Source organism: Equus quagga, chromosome 13 (genome assembly GCF_021613505.1).
Source record: "Equus quagga isolate Etosha38 chromosome 13, UCLA_HA_Equagga_1.0, whole genome shotgun sequence".
Classification (NCBI taxonomy): domain Eukaryota; kingdom Metazoa; phylum Chordata; class Mammalia; order Perissodactyla; family Equidae; genus Equus; species Equus quagga.
Window position 1 is genome coordinate 84,330,550 of NC_060279.1, and position 19,298 is coordinate 84,349,847.

At 57.4% G+C, this 19,298-nt stretch overlaps 3 protein-coding genes across 5 annotated transcripts; all 3 read left to right on the forward strand.

The window, feature by feature from the left end:
* The first annotated feature begins 26 nt into the window (after positions 1-26).
* Positions 27-6,778, forward strand: SYT5 (synaptotagmin 5). 3 transcript variants are annotated; one of them, XM_046683181.1, is made up of 9 exons: positions 27-159; positions 1,243-1,366; positions 1,951-2,123; positions 3,766-3,885; positions 4,000-4,167; positions 4,522-4,689; positions 4,982-5,099; positions 5,379-5,512; positions 6,202-6,778. In XM_046683181.1, exons 2-9 carry the CDS (start codon positions 1,288-1,290, stop codon positions 6,400-6,402), a joined length of 1,161 nt encoding a protein of 386 aa, XP_046539137.1. In that variant the 5' UTR covers positions 27-159; positions 1,243-1,287; the 3' UTR covers positions 6,403-6,778. The 3 variants fall into 3 exon arrangements, with proteins under 3 accessions (XP_046539137.1, XP_046539138.1, XP_046539139.1); XM_046683182.1 differs by having other exon boundaries at positions 114-159; positions 1,264-1,366; XM_046683183.1 differs by lacking the exon at positions 27-159 and having other exon boundaries at positions 1,029-1,366; positions 4,985-5,099.
* A 1,906-nt stretch (positions 6,779-8,684) lies between these two features.
* Positions 8,685-14,875, forward strand: DNAAF3 (dynein axonemal assembly factor 3). Its single transcript, XM_046680494.1, has 12 exons — positions 8,685-8,754; positions 8,868-8,956; positions 9,210-9,361; positions 9,715-9,808; positions 11,173-11,330; positions 11,649-11,831; positions 12,010-12,135; positions 12,244-12,366; positions 12,512-12,644; positions 13,278-13,389; positions 13,595-13,669; positions 13,754-14,875. The coding sequence occupies exons 2-12, from the start codon at positions 8,872-8,874 to the stop codon at positions 14,145-14,147; spliced, it is 1,635 nt and encodes a 544-aa protein (XP_046536450.1). The 5' UTR covers positions 8,685-8,754; positions 8,868-8,871; the 3' UTR covers positions 14,148-14,875.
* A 164-nt stretch (positions 14,876-15,039) lies between these two features.
* TNNI3 (troponin I3, cardiac type) lies at positions 15,040-18,536 on the forward strand. Its single transcript, XM_046680495.1, has 8 exons — positions 15,040-15,190; positions 15,498-15,510; positions 15,655-15,723; positions 16,151-16,192; positions 16,462-16,593; positions 16,982-17,071; positions 17,619-17,795; positions 18,398-18,536. Exons 1-8 carry the CDS (start codon positions 15,180-15,182, stop codon positions 18,479-18,481), a joined length of 618 nt encoding a protein of 205 aa, XP_046536451.1. The 5' UTR covers positions 15,040-15,179; the 3' UTR covers positions 18,482-18,536.
* The last annotated feature ends 762 nt before the right edge of the window (positions 18,537-19,298 follow it).

The window sequence follows — 19,298 nt, forward strand, 5'->3', positions numbered from 1 at the left end:
CACACACATCGGCCCGGCTCCACCCAGCCGCGCCCCGGCCCCATCGCGCTCCGCGATCAGCACCGAGGACAGCGCCAGCCGCCCGCGTGCGGGGGCGGGGTCCGGGCGGGGCCGGCGCCTAGGTGTCTCCCGGGAGGGTCCTGTCCAGCCGCTGAGCAGGTAGGAGCCTCTGGGTCCCGCTCCCTAAGCCCCAACCTCATTCCCATCCCTAGAGAAATGGGATGTGTGTGCATGTGGAGGGGACACTGGGAAGGACCAACAGAGGGAGTAGGAGGGCTGGATCCTGAAACGGGGAGATTGGGATTTAGACACAGGTGTGGAGACAAAGAGCCAGAGGGGAGGGAGGAGCAGGCGGGGGAGAGACCCCGGGAAACAGGGACCAGACAACAGGCAGAGAGCGAGACAGACACAGACGGGAGAGGGGCGAGGGGCCGATGGGCGACGGATAGAAATAGAGAAGACCTCGATTTGGAGTCAAGAGAGAGAAGAGGAGGCCGAGGCAGTCACGAGGACAGGTGTGAAGACAGAGCTAGGGATGCAAGGGAGAGACAAACAGGCCGAGGAGGATGTGGGCCCAGCAGAGCAGCAGGGTAGCCCCCTGCCCCCTACATTCCCCGCAGGAGTAGGAGGAGGGGGAAGCTTGAAGCTCCGCTCCTAGGGCCAGATGTGGAGGGAGGAGGCAGCTGTAGGCTCATGGACCGACTGGCAAGGCCGCCCCCTCCCCATCCTCGCTTGTCCCGGGATCCGGGGCTGAGGTATCAGGCCCGACGGGGCTCCGAGGGAGCCTGCTCGAGCCTGCCCCGCCCAGACTCAGCCTCTGTGCGTAAGCCCCGCCCGTTGTCTTGGCAACAGACCGTTGCCAGGGCAACTAGCGTTGCTCCCACCCCGCCCGAGTGGAGCCAGCCGTTGCTCTGGGCAACCCGGTCCGCTAGTTCCCACGCCCGCCTTTGCCCATTTCCGGTTCAGGCCCTGGGGAGTGACAAGGAAGAGGGCAAGTCAGTGGGATTCCCGGGGGTGGGGTCCTAAGAGAGAGAAGGCGTCCCTTTGGGATGGAACTAGGTCCTGGAGCCCACCTCCAGCGCCCGCCCTCCGTCGCTGGGAAGCTGAAACCACAACCCCCAGCATGCCTCGCGGCGGCTTGCGGATTCCTGTGCGGCTGGTCGCCCAGCGTGCCGATGGGAGTTGGAGTTCTTTGTTGTTCGAAGGACTCAAGGGACGCACGGGGTGGGCGTGGGGGGCTAGGGCGCTTGGGTGCCTTCGCAGAAAGGACTGTAAGAGCCCGCCGCCATGTTCCCGGAGCCCTCAACCCCCGGGCCTCCAGCGCCTGACACACCTCCTGACTCGAGTCGCATCAGCCACGGCCCTGGTGAGCAAGACCTGGGTCGAGAGCGGAGGGAAACCGCAGCCAGGATTCCCCTGGGCGGGATTCGGTCCGGGCGTACTCGGGCTGGCGGGCTGGAAAATCCGGGTGGGATCGTAGTCGGAATCCTGGACTGCAATCTAAATGAAATGGAAAAGGAACAGGTTTGCAAGAAAATCAAGACCCAGATCAAGGGATGTGAAATGGAATGGAATCTTGGATGGATTGGTGAACTGGAAGGTCCACCTCTCCCTTCTTTTAAAGACAGGGAAACTGATCCCCGGGCAGGGGTTAAGGCTTCTAAGAGCATCGGGAGTTGAGCAGAAATTAGAAAGTGGGTGGAAGGAGAGGTGGAACTAATAGGCAAGAAAATCTGGACGGTATCAGCCTGGATTAGGGCATCGAATTGCTTTATGGGTGAAATCAGTTGGAAGGAAAACATGGTATGTGTGTGTGTGGGGGCGGGGGGGGAATGGAGTGCAAATGGCTGGAGGGAAAACAAGGTCAGGATTACAGCTTCGACGTGTAATCCAGACTGAATCAGCCAGGCTACTTCCTAGGGCTCAGTGTTGTCTCCGTGCCCTCCGCAGTGCCCCCCTGGGCCCTGGCCACAATCGTGCTGGTCTCAGGCCTCCTCGTCTTCAGCTGCTGTTTCTGTCTCTACCGGAAGCGTTGTCGGAGGAGGATGGGCAAGAAGAGCCAGGCCCAAGCCCAGGTCCACCTGCAGGAAGTGAGGGAGCTGGGCCGCAGCTACATAGACAAGGTGTGGCTGGCCCAGCCCCTCAGCCCTGCCCCTTTCTGCACCCCTGCTCCTCATCATGGCCCAGCAACCTCAGTCCCCACTCCCTTCCCTCCTACGCCCACCTTATTGCCTCATCTCCCGTATGTGCCTCGCCCTAAACTGGACTCTGGGAACCTGGAGATGGACCAGACCTAGTCACTGTTCACAAGAACCTCCAGTCTGGTGGGGAAGTCAGACACACACAGTCACAGTACAGGGTGGTGTGTGCCCCATTAGGGCAATATGGGGCATATGGGAGTGCAGAGAAACCACCTGACAGCCTGGAGGGTCAGAGAAGGCTTCCTGGCGGAGGTGACTTCTCTACTGAGACCCAAGGGGCACACAGAGTTAACTGAGGACAGAGAGAAGGACATTCCAGCTCAGATGTGCTGAGGCCTGGCATCCAGATTCTGAGGCCTATTTGGAGAACAGTCATTTTTCACAATAGCTGGGGCATAGAATATAGATATACTTCGCTCTAGAATGAGGCATCTGGAGAATTCAGCAGTATCTACACATAATGAGGGTGATTGGGAGCCGTGGAAGAGTTTTGAGCAGCAGAGGGACAGGGTCAGATGGGTGTTAGGATGAATACTCTGGAACACATATAGAGGGCAGATTTGGGACAAGGAGACCAGGGAGGAGGTTGTATGGCAGCCTCGAGAGAATGAAAGAAACCTGGGTTGGAAGAAGCCATTAGAGTGGAAAATAAAAGGCTACAGGTGCAAGGATCTGAGCATTAGGCCGCTGAATGCAGAGTGGAATGGTGCTCACCTGGGAGCCAGAGAGTCCTAGGTTTCCAACCTAGAGGAACCAGCTGTATGACCTTGGGAAATTCACTGTCTGTCTCTGAGCCCTAAGTTCGTGGTCCATAACTAGTATTTCCCCCGTCCCTTCTCAACAAATAGCTGTTATAATTATTACCCATAAGGGATGCCCTTTAGGGTCCTGGTATCCACCATCCCTGTCCCTTAAGCCAGGGACTCCAGAGACCATCTGTATCAGAATCACCTGTGGGGCACTTGTTGAAATGCAAAGTCCAGATCTTGCACCAGACCTTCTAAGTCAGAGTCTCTAAAGTGAAGTCATTTTACCACACTCCTTAGGGGAATTCTGATTCACATTGAATTTTGAAAATTGGTGGCTTAGGTTCAGGAGAAATCAATTATTGTAGTTTAGAATGGCAAATACACAGTAAATATGCCATTTCTCCATGTTTTTCTGTGGCGAGATCATTAATCAACATGGCAATTTGGACAACTACCCCAACACATCTACTAGCATGTGAAATAAAATCTCCTGCATCCCCCCTGAAGGCAATAAGACACTCTCAGCACTTGTTTTTCTAGTCTAGGCATGACAAACACACTGCATGTGTGTCCCCAGGTCTATTCCCTGCCCACAGCAGACATCACTAATCAAACATTGACAAAGGTACTGTAAGGAGTATTACCATGGCTAGTCCCTGCCTGTGGCAGACATCACTAGTCAAACACTGGCTCTGCTTAGCCTGCAAGTGCTCAGGTATAGTCCTAGAGATCTGTGAGCCTCCCTTGGCTTCTGGGCCTGGAGGTTACCACGATCAGGGGAAGAGTTCACATGCCCTTGCCCCTGGCTCCCTAAGGTGCAGCCAGAAGTGGAGGAGCTGGAGCCAGCACCATCTGGGCCAGGGAAGCAGGTGGCAGAGAAGCATGAGCTAGGACGACTGCAGTACTCACTGGATTATGATTTCCAGAGTGGCCAGGTGGGTGTGGAGGAGGGGGATGCTTTGGAGGGGAGGGGCCCAGGGGTTCTAGCTCTTTCTTAGAGGAGGTTCCAGAAGGAGAGCTAAGACGAGGGTCCCCTCACCCCTGTACAGCTGCTGGTGGGCATCCTGCAAGCTGAGGGGTTGGCAGCCTTGGACCTGGGTGGCTCCTCCGACCCCTACGTGCGGGTCTACCTGCTGCCAGACAAGCGGAGGCGGCATGAGACCAAGGTGCATCGGCAGACGCTGAACCCACACTTTGGGGAGACTTTTGCCTTCAAGGTGAGCTCTGGCCTCAGTGCCCCGCGCTCAGCAGCCTGCCCCCAGTCCCTGGAACACTGGGGACCGACCCCTTCAACTTTTTCTGGAGGCAGCCACATCTCAGGTGGCAGCTAGCAGCCCTCGAGACTATTCCACTGGACCCTGGGTTGTCCCTTTGGGGCACTGCTGTCCCCTGGGCTGTTCCCTTGGTCCTTGGGTGTCCCATTTGGGTTCTATGAACCCCCGCCACTGTTTCCTTGGACCTTCGCTGCCCCACTTGTCCCTTCTACCTGGATGCGCTGTTCCCCACTTCCTCTCTCTCTGACTTCCTCCTCTTCACCTTGTGCTCTCTTCTTTGCGCACCCCCTCACCCAGGTCCCCTACGTGGAGCTGGGGGGCAGGGTGCTGGTCATGGCGGTGTATGACTTCGACCGCTTCTCCCGCAACGATGCCATCGGGGAGGTGCGAGTCCCCATGAGCTCCGTGGACTTGGGGCGGCCGGTGGTGGCCTGGCGGGAGCTGCAGGCGGCTCCGCGGGAGGAGGTGAGCATGGGTGGGCCACGCCCCCACGGCTGAGCCCGCCCACCACAACCCTGGGCCAATCAGGTCTCAGACCTCCCGGGCCCTTCGGTCCTTCCACCTGCGGCAGCGGGGTAGCTCCGAGCGCTCTTCTGGCAGGGCTTCGACCTTATAGCCTCCCCTGCCCCTTGGACTGTACCACTGGGGTCTTAACTCTGGATCATTCTATTCCAAGGCGAGGGGGAGGGAAGAAAGGTCGGAGAGAAGATGGATGTGGAGGGGGCGCTGGGGTGATGGGTCCCTCTCCGTCTTTTAGCAGGAAAAACTGGGGGACATCTGCTTCTCCCTGCGCTATGTCCCCACTGCCGGGAAGCTCACCGTCATCGTCCTGGAAGCTAAAAACCTGAAGAAGATGGACGTAGGAGGGCTGTCAGGTGTGTGGGGAGCCAGGAGATGGTGGTGGTGGTGGTGGGGAGGTTCTCTGGCTACGGTGCTGGCAGTTTCTGGGCTCTGAGGGTCCCTTGGGGGAGAGGGAGGTACAGGCTGCTGTGGGAGGATATGGATTCGACTTGGGCATGGAGAGAGGGAGACCTGAGGGTTGCATGGGGTGTCTCTATGTTGTTCTAAAGAAGAGTCTCACGCATTCCCCTCAGTCTGATCCCCCTGGACTCAACAGTGGGGAGGCTATAAAGACTCCTCCTCCCTCTCCCCAGATCCGTACGTCAAGGTCCACCTGCTGCAGGGTGGGAAAAAGGTGCGGAAGAAGAAAACGACCATCAAGAAGAACACTCTGAACCCGTATTACAACGAGGCCTTCAGCTTCGAGGTGCCCTGTGACCAGGTCCAGGTGAGCTCACACCTCCCCACAGCCCTGCCAGGACAGCCCTTCCCCCAGAGCCCCAGGCCCTTAGCAACGCCGTTGCTAGGGGAAGGGAGGCTCCTTAGCAACTTGCAGAAGCCAGGTCCTGGGGGTGTGAGGCTGTGTTGGCAATCTCAGTTTCCTCCTAGGAGGACCAGGAAGCCCCGCCCCTATGGGAAACCAGGATGCCCCGCCCCAGTAATACTTGGAAGCCCCGCCCCGCAAGGGAGACCAGGATGCCGCCCCGCCTCCCCACCTCCTCCACCGCCCCAGGAGCTGCGGTCACTAAGAATAGAGATTTCCCCACAACTCTTTGGGGACAGGGCCTAGCCAGGCCTCAGGCCTGGCTTCTCCACCCATTTAAGAGTCCTGAAGGTTTGCCCCGCTTAGGAGGCTGCTCCCTAAAGAGGCTCCTAACAAACCCTTAGCAACGGGGTCCTGAGGGTTTATCTCCTTTGAAATCTGACCTCGCAGGAAGAGGGACTCCAGAGCATCCCCCTAACCACAGGGCTCCCCGCTCCTCTCTCCTCCCACCCGCTCCCCCGTCTGAGCTCCAGGGAAGGCCCCCCGGAACTCTGGTTGCTAGGGAGAGGGTCTCCTCAGCAGTGATGCCCGACCCCCTCCCTGTGCCTCCTTCCTCCACTCTCCTGTCTCCTCTTCTCCCCTGCCCACCCCAGAAGGTCCAGGTGGAGCTGACTGTGCTGGACTACGACAAGCTGGGCAAGAACGAGGCCATCGGGAGGGTGGCCGTGGGGGCAGCGGCTGGCGGGGCTGGCCTGCGGCACTGGGCAGACATGCTGGCCAACCCCCGTCGGCCCATTGCCCAGTGGCACTCGCTGCGGCCCCCTGACCGAGTGAGGCCTCCGCCTGCGCCTTGATCCCTACCCTCAAGCCCCTGACCCCAGACTCCTGGCCAAAGCCACGCCCAGGCCCACCTTTAAACCTTCTTTGACCACTAACTGCCCACCCCCGACTCCTCCGCCCCAATCTCATGATGCTTTCCTGCCTTCTCCCCCACCCCCATTATGCCAATCATGATAACTTGCCAACTTTCCCACCACGCACATACCCAGAAGCCCCTGGAACCCCTGGGGGAGGGGAGCAGTCTGCCTCCCCCCAGGGTTCAGCCCTCTGCTTCGACAATCAGTGATCCCAGCCTGCTATCCCCTTCGCCCCCAACGCCCCTCTTCCTGCACAAGATCACCCACTCCTGTCCCCGGTCTGCTTCCCGCATCACTCCTGGGACCAAATAAATACTCAGCAACGTTGGTGGCCTGGCCCCGTGCTCCTTGATGGGGGTGGGCAGGGGCGGGAGCCTCATCTTCAGCTGTGGGATCACACAAAGGCAGGGGTAGGGCTGTCTAGTCTGGACGGCCACTCATCTACCCACCCACTCACCTACTCACCCACTCACTCTCTTGCTCATCCATTCATTTATTCACTCACTCACCCCCCGTGCCTCAGTTTCCTCATCTGAAAAATTGTGATAATAATAATACCTACAGCATGTTTGCTGTGAGGAGTCGATGAGAGTTCATGTGCATATGAATTGATCCGCTGTCTCCCCCATGATTTAAATAGACTTTTAGACTCATATTTCCCTCCCTCCCTTTCTTTCTTCCTTCCATCATCCATCCATTCTGTATTTCCCAAGGTCTTCTCTGTAACAGCTTCTGTTGGATGCTGGGAACCGTAAATTGATGCAAACCCAGGCTTTACCTCCAAGCGACTTACTCTCATCAAGGAAACAAAGTAGATATGCCGAGTGTGGGATTGAGGCCTCTCAGCCACCAAGTGACTGAGCGAGATGTAAACCCAGGCATGTCTGACACCAAAAGCCGCACTCGCAAGCGTCCTGCTGTCTGGTCCCCCAAATATAAAGTAGTGGGAGTCACAGAGTAGACTGCTGTGGCCACTCTGCTGGGAAGGCAGGAGAAAAACTCAGAGGAAGATCCCCAACTGGAGTTGGAAGAGGAGCTGGGCTTTTCCAGGGGAAGAATGGGGGAAGATGTTAGAGAGAACAACGCAGATAATACAGACCTGGAGGCAGGAGGGGAGTGGGTACGCTTCCCGTGGTGTGCTGTTACTGACTTTCTCAGGCCCTGGGGTGTAGTCTGCTCATTTCCATGGTGTAAATACTCCCACCGTGGATGATTTTCAAGCCACCAATGTGAACTCACTGAATATGGGGTTAAGAAGAGATGTCTACTAGCACACCATCATATACTATTTCCCAGGGCCAGGATGAGGGTCCCTAAATTTAGGGTGAAGCCAAAACAAAGCAAAACTCAGTAATCAAGATAAAAGTAATGCAATACAAAAAAATATACGTTTGACAAAATATAAAAATTTTAAAGACAGGATCTGACCCTGCACTTGGGAGACTCTGCCTCTTCCTAATCCTGGCCCTGGTTCTAATAAAACTTTATTTACAAAATAGACACCCCATGGTCGTAGTTTGCCAATTTGATTTTTTAAACTATTGCATTAAAGTAGTATTGCATTCATACAGATACAATAGATGTAAATAACTTTAAGAGCATCAATAATAGTGAAATAGGAAATGAGTTTTGAGTATGCATTACTTTTATTTTAATGTAACGTATTTAACTGGAATTCAATTTTTAGTAATTAATTTAGTAAAAAAATTAATTTTTAGTAATGACTGTCTAACAACCAGGTCATAAAATTCTTGAAAGTGTAACAACCAGGGGCCGGAGCTAGCTGGCCCCAGCACATTGCTGGGCTTCCCACCTGGTGAGAAACCCTGTGTAGTAGAGTCAGGGTGTGAGGGGGAAAGGGGACACAGAATCCATAGTTTAAAGTCTAGGCCACCTCACTTTAATTTGGATTAATGAAGACTCTATTCCGTTCGGTCTAAATTTAAGACAGCCCGGGCCTCCCTCATCTCAGAAATTTGCACCGCCCCAGGCCCCGCCCCAGTTTCTTCCGGCCCCGCCCCTTCTCCTCCAGCGCCGTCGTCATGACAACCGCGTCCACGCACCTTTCTCGTCCCTCAGCGTTCCCATTGGCCAAAAGTTTGTAATGGGCGTATCCCACTCACTCTCACTGGTCAGTTGATCGGGGCGGTGCCAGTCCACATACTCCCATTGGCCGATTGATCGAAAAGGGCGGGGGCTATGGGCAGCAGTTGTGAAGGGGGCGCGGGACAGCTGCTCAGCACAGAGCAGGGAGGGAGGGGGTGTCCTGGGATATCTGGGAGGATAAAGGTGAGCGGGGTGTTACGTGGAGGAAAGGGGCGAGAAGTCAGGGGCGGTGAGTGGGGAATGGGTGGGCGATGCGGACACGATGTTTGGGGATTCCCAGGATGTCTGCCCCGCAGGGCGATGACCACACCGGCAGGCTCGGGCGCAGGCTTCGGCTCCGTGTCCTGGTGGGGCCTGTCCCCGGCGCTGGACCTGCAGGCTGACAGTGAGTCCCGCACCCAGGACTACCAATCGTCTGACCCAGCGGCTGCCTTCACAGCCTGGCAGACGGCTCGCTAACGTTCTCAGGCTCCAACGGCAGGTGGCCTCTCTGCTGACTACGAGTCTCAGCATGCTTAGAGGCACAGCTCCCTTTGGAACCTAGACTAGGGGCGCTAGTCCTGCTGGGAGTTGGAGTCCAACGCGCTGGGGGCCCTTCAGGGGGGCCTCTCCAGGCCACCAACCCCAGCCTGCTGTAGTCTTGCCAGGTCCTCCAGTGGACCCAGACTCGGAGGCCAATACAGAGCACGAGATCCCCGAGCTAGATGTACTGCTGCTGGGATCCGTCGATGGGCGGCACCTGCTGCGAACCCTGGCCAGGGCGGCCCTCTGGCCTCGGAGAAGGTTCCGCGTGAGTTGGGGTTCTGGAGTGGTGGAGGGAGGAGGGTGAAGATGAGAGCCCAGATTCCTGAGTCCTTGAGGGAGGAGGGAGCTGGGGACCTGGACTCATGCATCCTGAGGAAGGAAGGGTCTCGAGTTGGGGACTCCTGGGTTCAAGTGGGAGAAAAGCCTGAGGACCCGTTTCCTGAATAGTAGTGGGGAGGAGGGTTCTGGGCGCCCAGACTCCTGTGTTGGAAGAGAGGAGGCTTGTGCACAGGACTCCTGGGTCCTGTGGAAGGAGGGGGCTGAGGTCTACCACTCCTGGGTCTCCTAGGAGCCAGAGACACAGATCTCAGAATCACTCTGCCCTGTCCATCCTTCCAGTTCTATGTGCTGGAGAATAATCTGGAAGCTGTGGCCCGACACATGCTGATCTTCAGCCTAGCCCTGGAGGATCCTGAGAAGATGGGGCTGCAAGGTCAGTTGCAAGGACCCAGATATTCCAGCCCCCAGACCCTTTCCCCTCCCTGCAGAGATTTCAATGGTGCAATTAAAACTTTTGGATCTTGTTCCCTATTTCATCACTTGTTCACTCGTTTGGCAGCCTTAGAGCCTCAGCTTTTCCCACCTGTGAAATGGGGCTAAAAATAATACCTCCTAGAGTCATTGAGAAAATTCCAGGGGAAAATCCACATGAAACTGTCAGAACAGTGCAAGACAGAGTGTAAGCATTCAAAAGCTCCTTCAGCAGGAGAAGCCCCAAAGAGATGAAGGGACTTCCTGAGAGGTGGTGCGTCCCCAAGATGTGGGGAGGGCTTGACTGAGCCGAGCTCAGTCCTGCCGGAAGCCTCCCTCAGGCCTGAGTCTCCCTCAGTTAGAGGTGTGACTCCCCGGGAGTTTGCCTGGAAGTGGCAGCCTTGGAAGTGAGACTGAAAGGAGGAGGAGGATTTGGACGGGGAGGCAGAAAGTGATTATTTCCCAGTAACCACAGCTTCAGCTTAGTGCCTAGGGCAAAGTCTGGACTCAGACAGGCTGTGTTCAAATTCTGGCTCTCCTTGCTGTGTGACCTTGGGCTAGCATCGATCCCTTTCTGGGCCTCAGTTTCTATATTTATAAAATGGGGATCCTAAAAGTTCTTCTCCCGTAGAATACTTGTGAGGATTCAGTGAACAGTGCATAGCTCCAGGCTTGTGATATAGACTCATAGCTCTCAGTGAGTATTATTCTTATCATGATCATGGATAGCAGTGGTTATTAATAGCCCACGGCATTCAGAATACGTTGCACACATGTCACAATGCACTTTGTATAAAGCTCTTAAACAGCTAGAACTAAAATAGTCTAATCTATCTAACTAAAGGTATATAGTTCTCCTTTACAAGGTTCTTAAACAACTAAATGAAACAACTTATATAAGGATTTAGATATATCGATATAGCTATATATGTGTATACGACTAAAGGCGTATAGTTCTCTCCTGTAAGATTCTTAACGAAAGTGAAACAATTTATACTACAACATTTTAACACACAAATCTCTCCATCTCCATCTATATCTGTATATAACCTTTTCTTTTTGAAGGCAAGGGAAACTTAAACATGAAATTCAGCATTGGGGTTCCCTGGAGGGTGGGGAGGAACAGGCGCGGAGACCGAGGTGAGGTGTAAGTTATTCTCCGTGTTCTAGCTGTTGGGATGTGTGGGGTTTGCCGGGGTCCGTTGTACTCATTATATGACTACGAAATAATAAGATTACTATAAAGAGGGTATGCGTCATCCACATGGGTCTTATTTCTGGCCTCACCCCTCTGCTCCTCACTAATTTTCTCCCCCCTCCCGGCAGAGAGGAGCGAGACCTTCCTGGAGGTGTGGGGGAACGCGCTGCTGCGCCCCGCGGTGGCCACCTTCGTGTGCGCCCAGGCCGACCGCCTGGCGCACCTGGTGCCGGAGCCCGACCGCCTGGCGGAGCAGCTGCCCTGGCTCAGCCTCGGCGCCCTCAAGGTGCCGCCGCCCGGCCTCCGTCCCGTCAGCACCTGGGATCTGGGTGGCCCCGGGAAGAATGGAGATGGGCGGTCCAAAAGGGGTTGCGGTGATGGAGCGGGCTGGGGTCTCGGGAGTTCGAACCCCAGCTCCCCGGCTCCCGCTGTGGGATTTGGCCTTCGGGAGTGGCTTCTGCTCTCTGAGCCTCAGTTTCTTTATCTGAGAAAGAAGAGATTCGTTCCCGCGCCCTGGGGTGGAAGGGAGGGTCAAGCAGGAGAAGCCGCTCTCCCTGCAGCCCCCTCTCCCTCGCTGTCTCCCCACGCGTGCCTGGCCGCGCAGTTCCGCGAGCGCGACGCGCTGGAGGCCATATTCCGCTTCTGGGCTGGCGGGGAGAAGGGGCCCGAGGCCTTCCCCATGAGCCGCCTCTGGGACTCGAGGCTGCGCCACTACCTGGGCTCCCGCTACGACGCCAGGCGCGGTGTCAGCGACTGGGATCTGCACATGAAGCTGCACGACCGCGGGGTGAGGGGGCTGGGGGCCCTTAGTCCTGGGTGGGAAGGACGAGGGGCTGCAGGGCTGATCCTGGGTCTGAGGGAGGAGGGACTGGGGAGGCCCTGAGTGCTGGGTCTTCGGAAAGAGGGGCTGGGGGCCCATATACTAGATTCACTGAGGCCTCTCTTCTTGCCTACCCCCTCCCCAGGCCCGAGTCATCCACACTCGCGAGTTTAGACGCTGGAGGGACACAGGAGTCGCCTTTGAACTCAGAGACTCCAGTGCCTACCACGTGCCCAACCGGACCCTGGCGTCCGGTCGCCTCCTGAGCCACGTGCGTGTCCACTCCCTGCCCAGGCCAGGTCCTTCACTAGGGGGACCCGGGAGCCAGGATCCCGCACATCAACCTCACCCACCTCCTTCTCTCTCCCTGCTTTCCCAGCGCGGGGAGCGCGTGGCAGCGCGTGGGTACTGGGGGGACATCGCCACGGGGCCCTTTGTGGCCTTCGGCATCGAAGCTGACGACGAAAGCCTCCTGCGGACCAGCAACGGGCAGCCTGTCAAGGTGTGCGGCAGGCGGGGCTGGGGCTGGGGGTGGGTTCGCGAGCCTCTGCCCCCTCTGCTTTCTAAGCGAACCTGGAAATCCAAGCTCTCAGCCCCGCCCACGCGGTCCTAGCCCAGCGTCCGGCCACGCCCCTTCTCCCGCGCAGACCGCCGGCGAGATCACGCAGCACAACGTGACGGAGCTGTTCCGCGAGGTGGCCGCCTGGGGGCGCCCGAGAGCCGGCCAGGGAGCCCCCGAGGAGGAGGCGCGATGTGACGGAGGTGGCACCCGGGAGCCCGGTACGCAACGGACTCCGCTCTCCCCCTTGAAATAAGAGGCGGAGCTCGGGTGATAAACTGAATACATCATCCTCTGGGAGAGGGTGGGACCCGGACCCCCTTCGCAGGCTTCAGTCTCTGAGTATTTCAAATCCGAGCGTGAGCTGATACGGTTTCTGATGCCTGGACAAACGACCGTCCCTTCCTGACATTCCGCCTCTTTTTCTCTCTTTTCTCTGTGTTTCTCTCCCTTTCCTAAATCCTGATGCCATTCTTAGCATTCTGGATTCCAATAGTGGAATTCTAATCCTACCCACAGAACTCTAAGAGGCTGAGAACATTCTAACAATGTGCTGGGCCCAGCTCACCTTGGGAGGGACCCCCAGCCCCAAATCTGGTCGTTAACTATCCCCCAGCCTGGCCCTCCCGGGTGTCTGGATGCCCTGTGTGGCCCTGGGCCTCCTGACGTCTTTCTCTCTCTTGAGTCTCAGTTTCCTGGTCTGTGAAATGGGTTTCTACCCGCAGGGCAGACTTTGCCAGAATTTTCCAGGAATCTGCCTAAGAGAAAGGATGAGAAAGGGCTTCGGGATAGACAAGGGAGTGTTATCTCCAAGCTTTGTGTGTCTGCCTGACTCTGCCAGTCTTCCCCGGCAGCCCCCGGCCCGGAATCCTTCACTGTCCACTTCCTGCCCCTCGGTTCTGCCCAGACCCTCCACCATAAGAGCTGCTACAAGGGACGGTTCCAGCTTCTCTACGTGTCCTGTGGGTAAGAGGGCCCAGGAGGTCCTCGGACTTCCCTCCCTGAGCCCCTCTTCCCTCAGGCCCGGGATCTCAGGCCCCTAGCCCCTCCTCCCTCAGACCCAGGAGTCCAGGCCCCCAGCCCCCTCCTCCCTCAGTGTCCAGGTTCCCAGCCCCCTCCTCCCTTAGGACGTGGAAGTCTGAGCCTCAGCCCTCCCCTTTTCTCCCCGAAGGATGGTCCATCTTCTCAGCCCTGAGCTCGGGGCCTGCGTGGCCCCCCGAGGACACCTGATTGTGGAATTAGCCCGGTAAGCCAGTGGAGCCCAGGGCAGGAAAGGTCCAGGCTGGGGACCGAATGCCGGGTCCCCTAACACACCACTTCCTGGTTTCAGGTATCTGGTGGACCTGCGGCAGGAGCAGCTCCAGGGGTTCTCCACCTGTGTCGAGGAGCTAGCTCAGGCGGCTGGATTCGCCCCACAGCCCGGGGCCAGGTCGTCGGAGACCTTTGCACGCTTCTACAAGTCCGAGGACTCTGTTCCCGGCTGCATTGACCCAGCTGTGGAATCCGGCACTCTGACACCAGAAGCACTGGGCCCGCCCCCAGAAGCACTGGCCCCGCCCCTTCAGACAATGATCCCGCCCTCTGAGGACCTGACCCAGGCCCTTGAAGGCCAGACCCCACCTTCTGAACCCCTTAAGCTGCCCTCAGAGTCTCAGGTTTCACTCTCGCAGGTTCTGGCTCCGCCCACAGGGCGTCAGACCCCCAAACCAGAGAGTCTGACCTGACCCCCAGAGACCATGTCCCCCATCTCTGCCTTCTAAAGTTAGGCCCTGGAATTAGAACCCGCCTTTAGAATACTCAATTATACTCTCAACATTCCCACTCAGCCCCAGAAGTGTTCCTAGAATTTCAGATTCCATTCCCTGGATTCCATATTCTATTCCTGGAATTCTAGATTGTTCTCTCAGAGTTCTGCATTCCACTCCTGGGACTCTAAGTGCAGCCTAGAGATCTGGCCCAAGGTCTCAGCCCCTCTGCGTGCATCCCCTTGTCCCCAGGAGTCCCGTTCCTAACTGGAGGTTGGGGGTGTCTCCATTCCTGGGGCTGGTCAGCACCCACGAAGTCCCAGTAAAAGAGCCAGGTCCTCTTCTCCGTGTGTCCGTGTGTCTTTCCTGTCCTCAGTCTGTCTCCGGGGCTGGGAGAGGGGAAGGGCAGGAGTGGTTCAGAGAGGAGACCCAAGACCAGATTTCTGGGTTTCCGAGTGGACTAGGGGTGATTTTCTGGTGCTGTCACCTCAGAGTCTGGGCACCTAGATCCTCATATAAATCAGCCAAATTTATTGAGTGGCTAACAGGTTTGGGGCGCTGAAACTGACCATAAGATGGTGAAAAAGACAAAGTTCCAGCCCTCATGAAGACTGCAATTTAGTGACAGGACAAGATTTAAGGGAGGGGCCGGGGGCCCAGACTCCCAGGTCTGAGGGAGGAGGGGTTGGGGGTCTGGACTCGCGGGTCTGAGGGAGGGGGGAGCCGGATTCCCAGGCGGCCAAGGTGAAGGGGTGATTCAGCTGGAGCACGGCCCGCCCCACCCCTCACGCGCCCGGTTATCTCGCATCCTGGGCAGGGGGAGGAGGGGGCGGCAGTATATTTAGTCTCCGTCCTCGCCCTTTATCTCAGTGTCCTCAGTGGAGCTTGGGCAGACCGGACAAGACCGAAGTCCCGGGTTCCTTCAAGGTCACCCCGGACGCCCTCTCACTGGCCCTCCAAGAGCCCCTTGCCCCTTCTCTGCCTCCTGCAACTCCTGGCCTGAGACTCAGCATGGCGGACCAGTGAGTGATGCTTAGTACCCTGGTCTCCCGAAACCCGGGTAGTGGGAGGTAGGGCGACCTCCCGGGCTCCCGAGATGGGTGAGAGCTGCGAGGTTGGAGAGCTGGCCTGAGAAGGCAGGGAGGGGCAGGACTCGTGGGTGTAAGTGGGAATGAGGCAAGAGTTTGGGAATCAGACCCCTAGGACCCGAGAAGACGGGACTGGTGGGCCGGACCTCCTAGTCACAGGTGCTTCTGGGGTCCCTTAGGAGACGGACTGGAAGGGACACAGGCCTACCATTAACCCCCGTCTTGGTTTTTCTCCCTGCAGGAGCGGCAATGCGGTGAGAGCAGGCGTGGGTGCATTGGCACCGCCGGGGATGGTGTGGTGGGGAGGGGTCTGGGGCGGGAGTCTGCAGCCCCAGAGCGGGCATGGAGCGGGGCTAGGGAGTCCCGCTGGTGACGTGGCTCGGTTCCCCCGACCCCAGGCCCCGCCCCCGGTCCGACGCCGCTCCTCGGCCAACTACCGCGCCTACGCCACCGAGCCGCACGCCAAGGTGAGGGCGGGGCCCTGCGGGGGGCGGGGCCCCGCAGGGGGTTTCCCGCACCTTGGGGAGGGGGCGGAGCCAGGACCTCAATGGGGCGGGGCTTCGGCCATGGGCGGAACCCAAGAGGATGAGTGGCTTCAGGGGCGGAGTTTCGCACACAATCGGGCTCGGATTGGTGAGAACTGCCTGTGGGCGGAGTTCCGGTGCCCGTGAGAACTGCGACTGCTTTGGGAGTGGTGGGTGGTGCCTAGCCGGAGTCAGAGGCTCAGATTGGTGGATGGGGCTGAGGGGCGTGGCTTCCCGTAGGCTATGGGCTGGAGTTGGAAGCAGGCCCAAATCTGGACCTGGTTTCAGGGGGCGGGTTCTGAAGCCCCTCTCACTGCCCACCTTCGGACCCCCCTCCCTGATTCTTCATTGGTTCTTCTCACCCCGGCAGAAAAAGTCTAAGATCTCCGCCTCAAGAAAACTGCAGCTGAAGGTGCGGATGGGCCTGGAGAGGGCGCCTAGTTCTCAAGGGGGCGGAGCTTGAAGGTTGGGGTGGGGCTTCGGCTGTGCGAGTGGGCGGGGCTTGGCTTGCTGTGCGGCGTTATGGGGGCGTGGCTTCGCGGCGGAGAGCCCCCCCGTGGGAGGGGCGTGGCCTTGAAATGATTGATCTTGAGGGGGCGGGTCTCTGGAGGGCGGAGGCCGCTTTCTCCGGCGCGCAGTCCTTAGCCATCTACGCCGGGTGGGCGATGGTCCCCTCCGCAGACCCTGATGCTGCAGATTGCGAAGCAGGAGCTGGAGCGGGAGGCGGAGGAGCGGCGCGGAGAGAAGGGGCGCGCCTTGAGCACGCGATGCCAGCCTTTGGAGCTGGCTGGGCTGGGCTTCGAGGAGCTGCAGGTACTGGCTGTAACCAGGGACTCTTGCCCAGCCCGGGGTCCGAGGTTCCTACTGTCCGGACTTGCATCCTTAGGACTCACGGGTATAGGCGGTATCCCCTCCTGCTCAGGACCTTCCCGTCCAGTCCCCCAATCCTCACCATCAGGAATTCAGAAATATGGCCTGCAGCTGCCCACAGTCTCAAAACCCAGAGGTCAGTTCTTCCAACCTAATTCAGTCAGATTCTCAGGACTCCGGAGTTCTGCCTTGTTCACAGTTCCCCCAGAATCCAGCTTCAGTCTTATCCTTCAGGACCAGATGTCCAGGTCCCCAGTTCCTCCTCCCTCAGACCCAGGAGTCTGGATCTCCAGCTTTCCCCTCACCACACACACTACCATTCCTCCACCAGGACTTGTGCCGACAGCTCCATGCCCGTGTGGACAAGGTGGATGAGGAGAGATACGATGTGGAGGCGAAAGTCACCAAGAACATCACGGAGGTGGGAGGCACTGGGCATTCTGGGTCCCTTCAGGGTAGGATGCAATGCCTGGGCCTGTGGTCTCAGCCTGACCCCTGGCAGCTGCTTGTGGTTGCAGACACCAGGAGACCCAGGACAAGTCTGTGAGTCTGGCAGGGTGGGGGCAGAAGGATGAGTACAATATGATCGGGGAAGACTGTCCCAGGCAGAGGGAACAGCACATGCAAAAGCCAGGAGGTGGGACAGAAGAAAATATGTTTGTGGAATTGTGTGGCTGCAGCATGGAGTGTTGGTAAATGAGCTCAGGCACGGGCTGGGGAACAGTGAGATGCATGTAGCTGGACTGGGAAGTTTCAGTGGTTTTCAGAGAAGACACTGGGACGGATCGGGGAGGGCTTCCTGTTCCCAGATGAGGAACTTGGATTTTGTCCCAAAGGCAGTGGGAGCCTGAGCTGGGGAGAGCCTGGATGAAGCCTGGATAGGGATAGGAGGGGAGTGGAGGGTGGAAGAGTAGGGCAAGGGGGAAGTGGAGGGAGGGGTCTCCACCTCCTCTTATGGCCACCCCCAGATTGCAGATCTGAATCAGAAGATCTTTGACCTTCGGGGCAAGTTTAAGCGGCCCACCCTGCGGAGGGTGCGGATCTCTGCGGATGCCATGATGCAGGCACTGCTGGGGACCAGGGCTAAGGAGACCTTAGACCTTCGGGCCCACCTCAAGCAGGTGAAGAAGGAAGACACCGAGAAGGTGAGCATGGCTAGGGCCAGGAAAGGGGGTGCTTAGAGGTGAGGGTGTGGGAGGCAACAATCCCAGGGCCTATCCTGAGGGCAGATGGTGCTTGGAGTTGTGGGGATAAGTATGTGGTAAGGATCCTCAACAGGAAGTATAGGAGGGACACAGGAAATGCAAGAGGAAGACAGGAAGTAGAACGAGAAGGCAGGAAGTGCATTAGGGAGAAAGGAAGTAGCAAGGAGTGAGGAGGTGCAGAGGGTGACAGGAAATGGGAGGGGAAAGACAGAGGTGCAATAGGAAGGGAACATGTATGTAAGGAGTAGGGAGTGTACGTGGGAGACAGGAAGTGCAGGTGGGAGACAGGAAGTGTAGGAAGGAGACAGGAGGTGCAGGGGGGAGGCAGGAGGTGCATGTGGAAGACAGGAAGTGCAAGAGGGAGACAGGAAGTGAATGGGGCAAATTGGAAGGGATTGTTGGAGGGGACAAGAAGTGTTCCTGAGCGAGATCCTTGGACAGGCATCCAGAACAGAGTGGCCCAGCAGCCTGGAGGGCAGGTGGAGGATGCTTGAGATTGTGGACCAGGAAGAGCCGCTAACCTCTGACCCTCTTCCCTCCAGGAAAACCGGGAGGTGGGAGACTGGCGTAAGAACATCGACGCGCTCAGTGGAATGGAGGGCCGCAAGAAAAAGTTTGAGGGCTGAGCCACCCTGGCCCTGAGAATGGCCCTAAGGAATAAAGCTTCTCTCTGACCTGGGAGTGGCTGTGTGTTTACTACCTGGGGGTTTAGGTGTGAGAGAGACGGGAGAACTGAGGGCAGGGTGCCCCAAAGCCATGCCGCACACCAGGAGCTGAGCTGGGTCTCTGATATAGGGCGTTCTAGGCTCCTCTGCTCCAGGTGGGTTGCACAGAGAGGTGGAGACCGAGGCCCAAAGAGAGAGACATCCAGAGACACAGAGACTGAGTCAGAGACACTCACACAGAGTCAGAGACCCAAGGAGAGAGGAGAAAAAAGACAGAGACTCAGAAAGAAATGGAAAACAGAGAGATGTACACACAGCGAGACGCAGAGACAATGGAGACCCCATAGTGACAGAAATAGGGACCCAAAAAGGGAGAACTGCAGAGACATAAAGAGAGACCCCAGAAAGAGCTAGAAGGATAGAGGCGTGAAAGACAGAGCCAGAGAAACAGAAACAGTGTTACAGACAGACATGCGCAGAGAGACCAGGAGACACAGACACTAACAGACAGACCCCGAGAGAGACAGATATGCAGAGACACAGAAATGCAGAGACAAAACGTGCAGAGACACATGCAGAGTGAAGAACACAGACATAGAGAGATGCAGAGAGAGAGCCCAAAACAGAGAACCAAAGAGAAACCGTGGAGAAATGCATAGACCCAGAGATGCAGAGACTGCAGACAGTGAGGTAGAAACAGAGAGAGACAGAGACAGCGAGAGGCTGGAGGGGTCAGCCATCCCACTCTCCAGGGCTGGCTCCCCACCAGTCAAGGGCA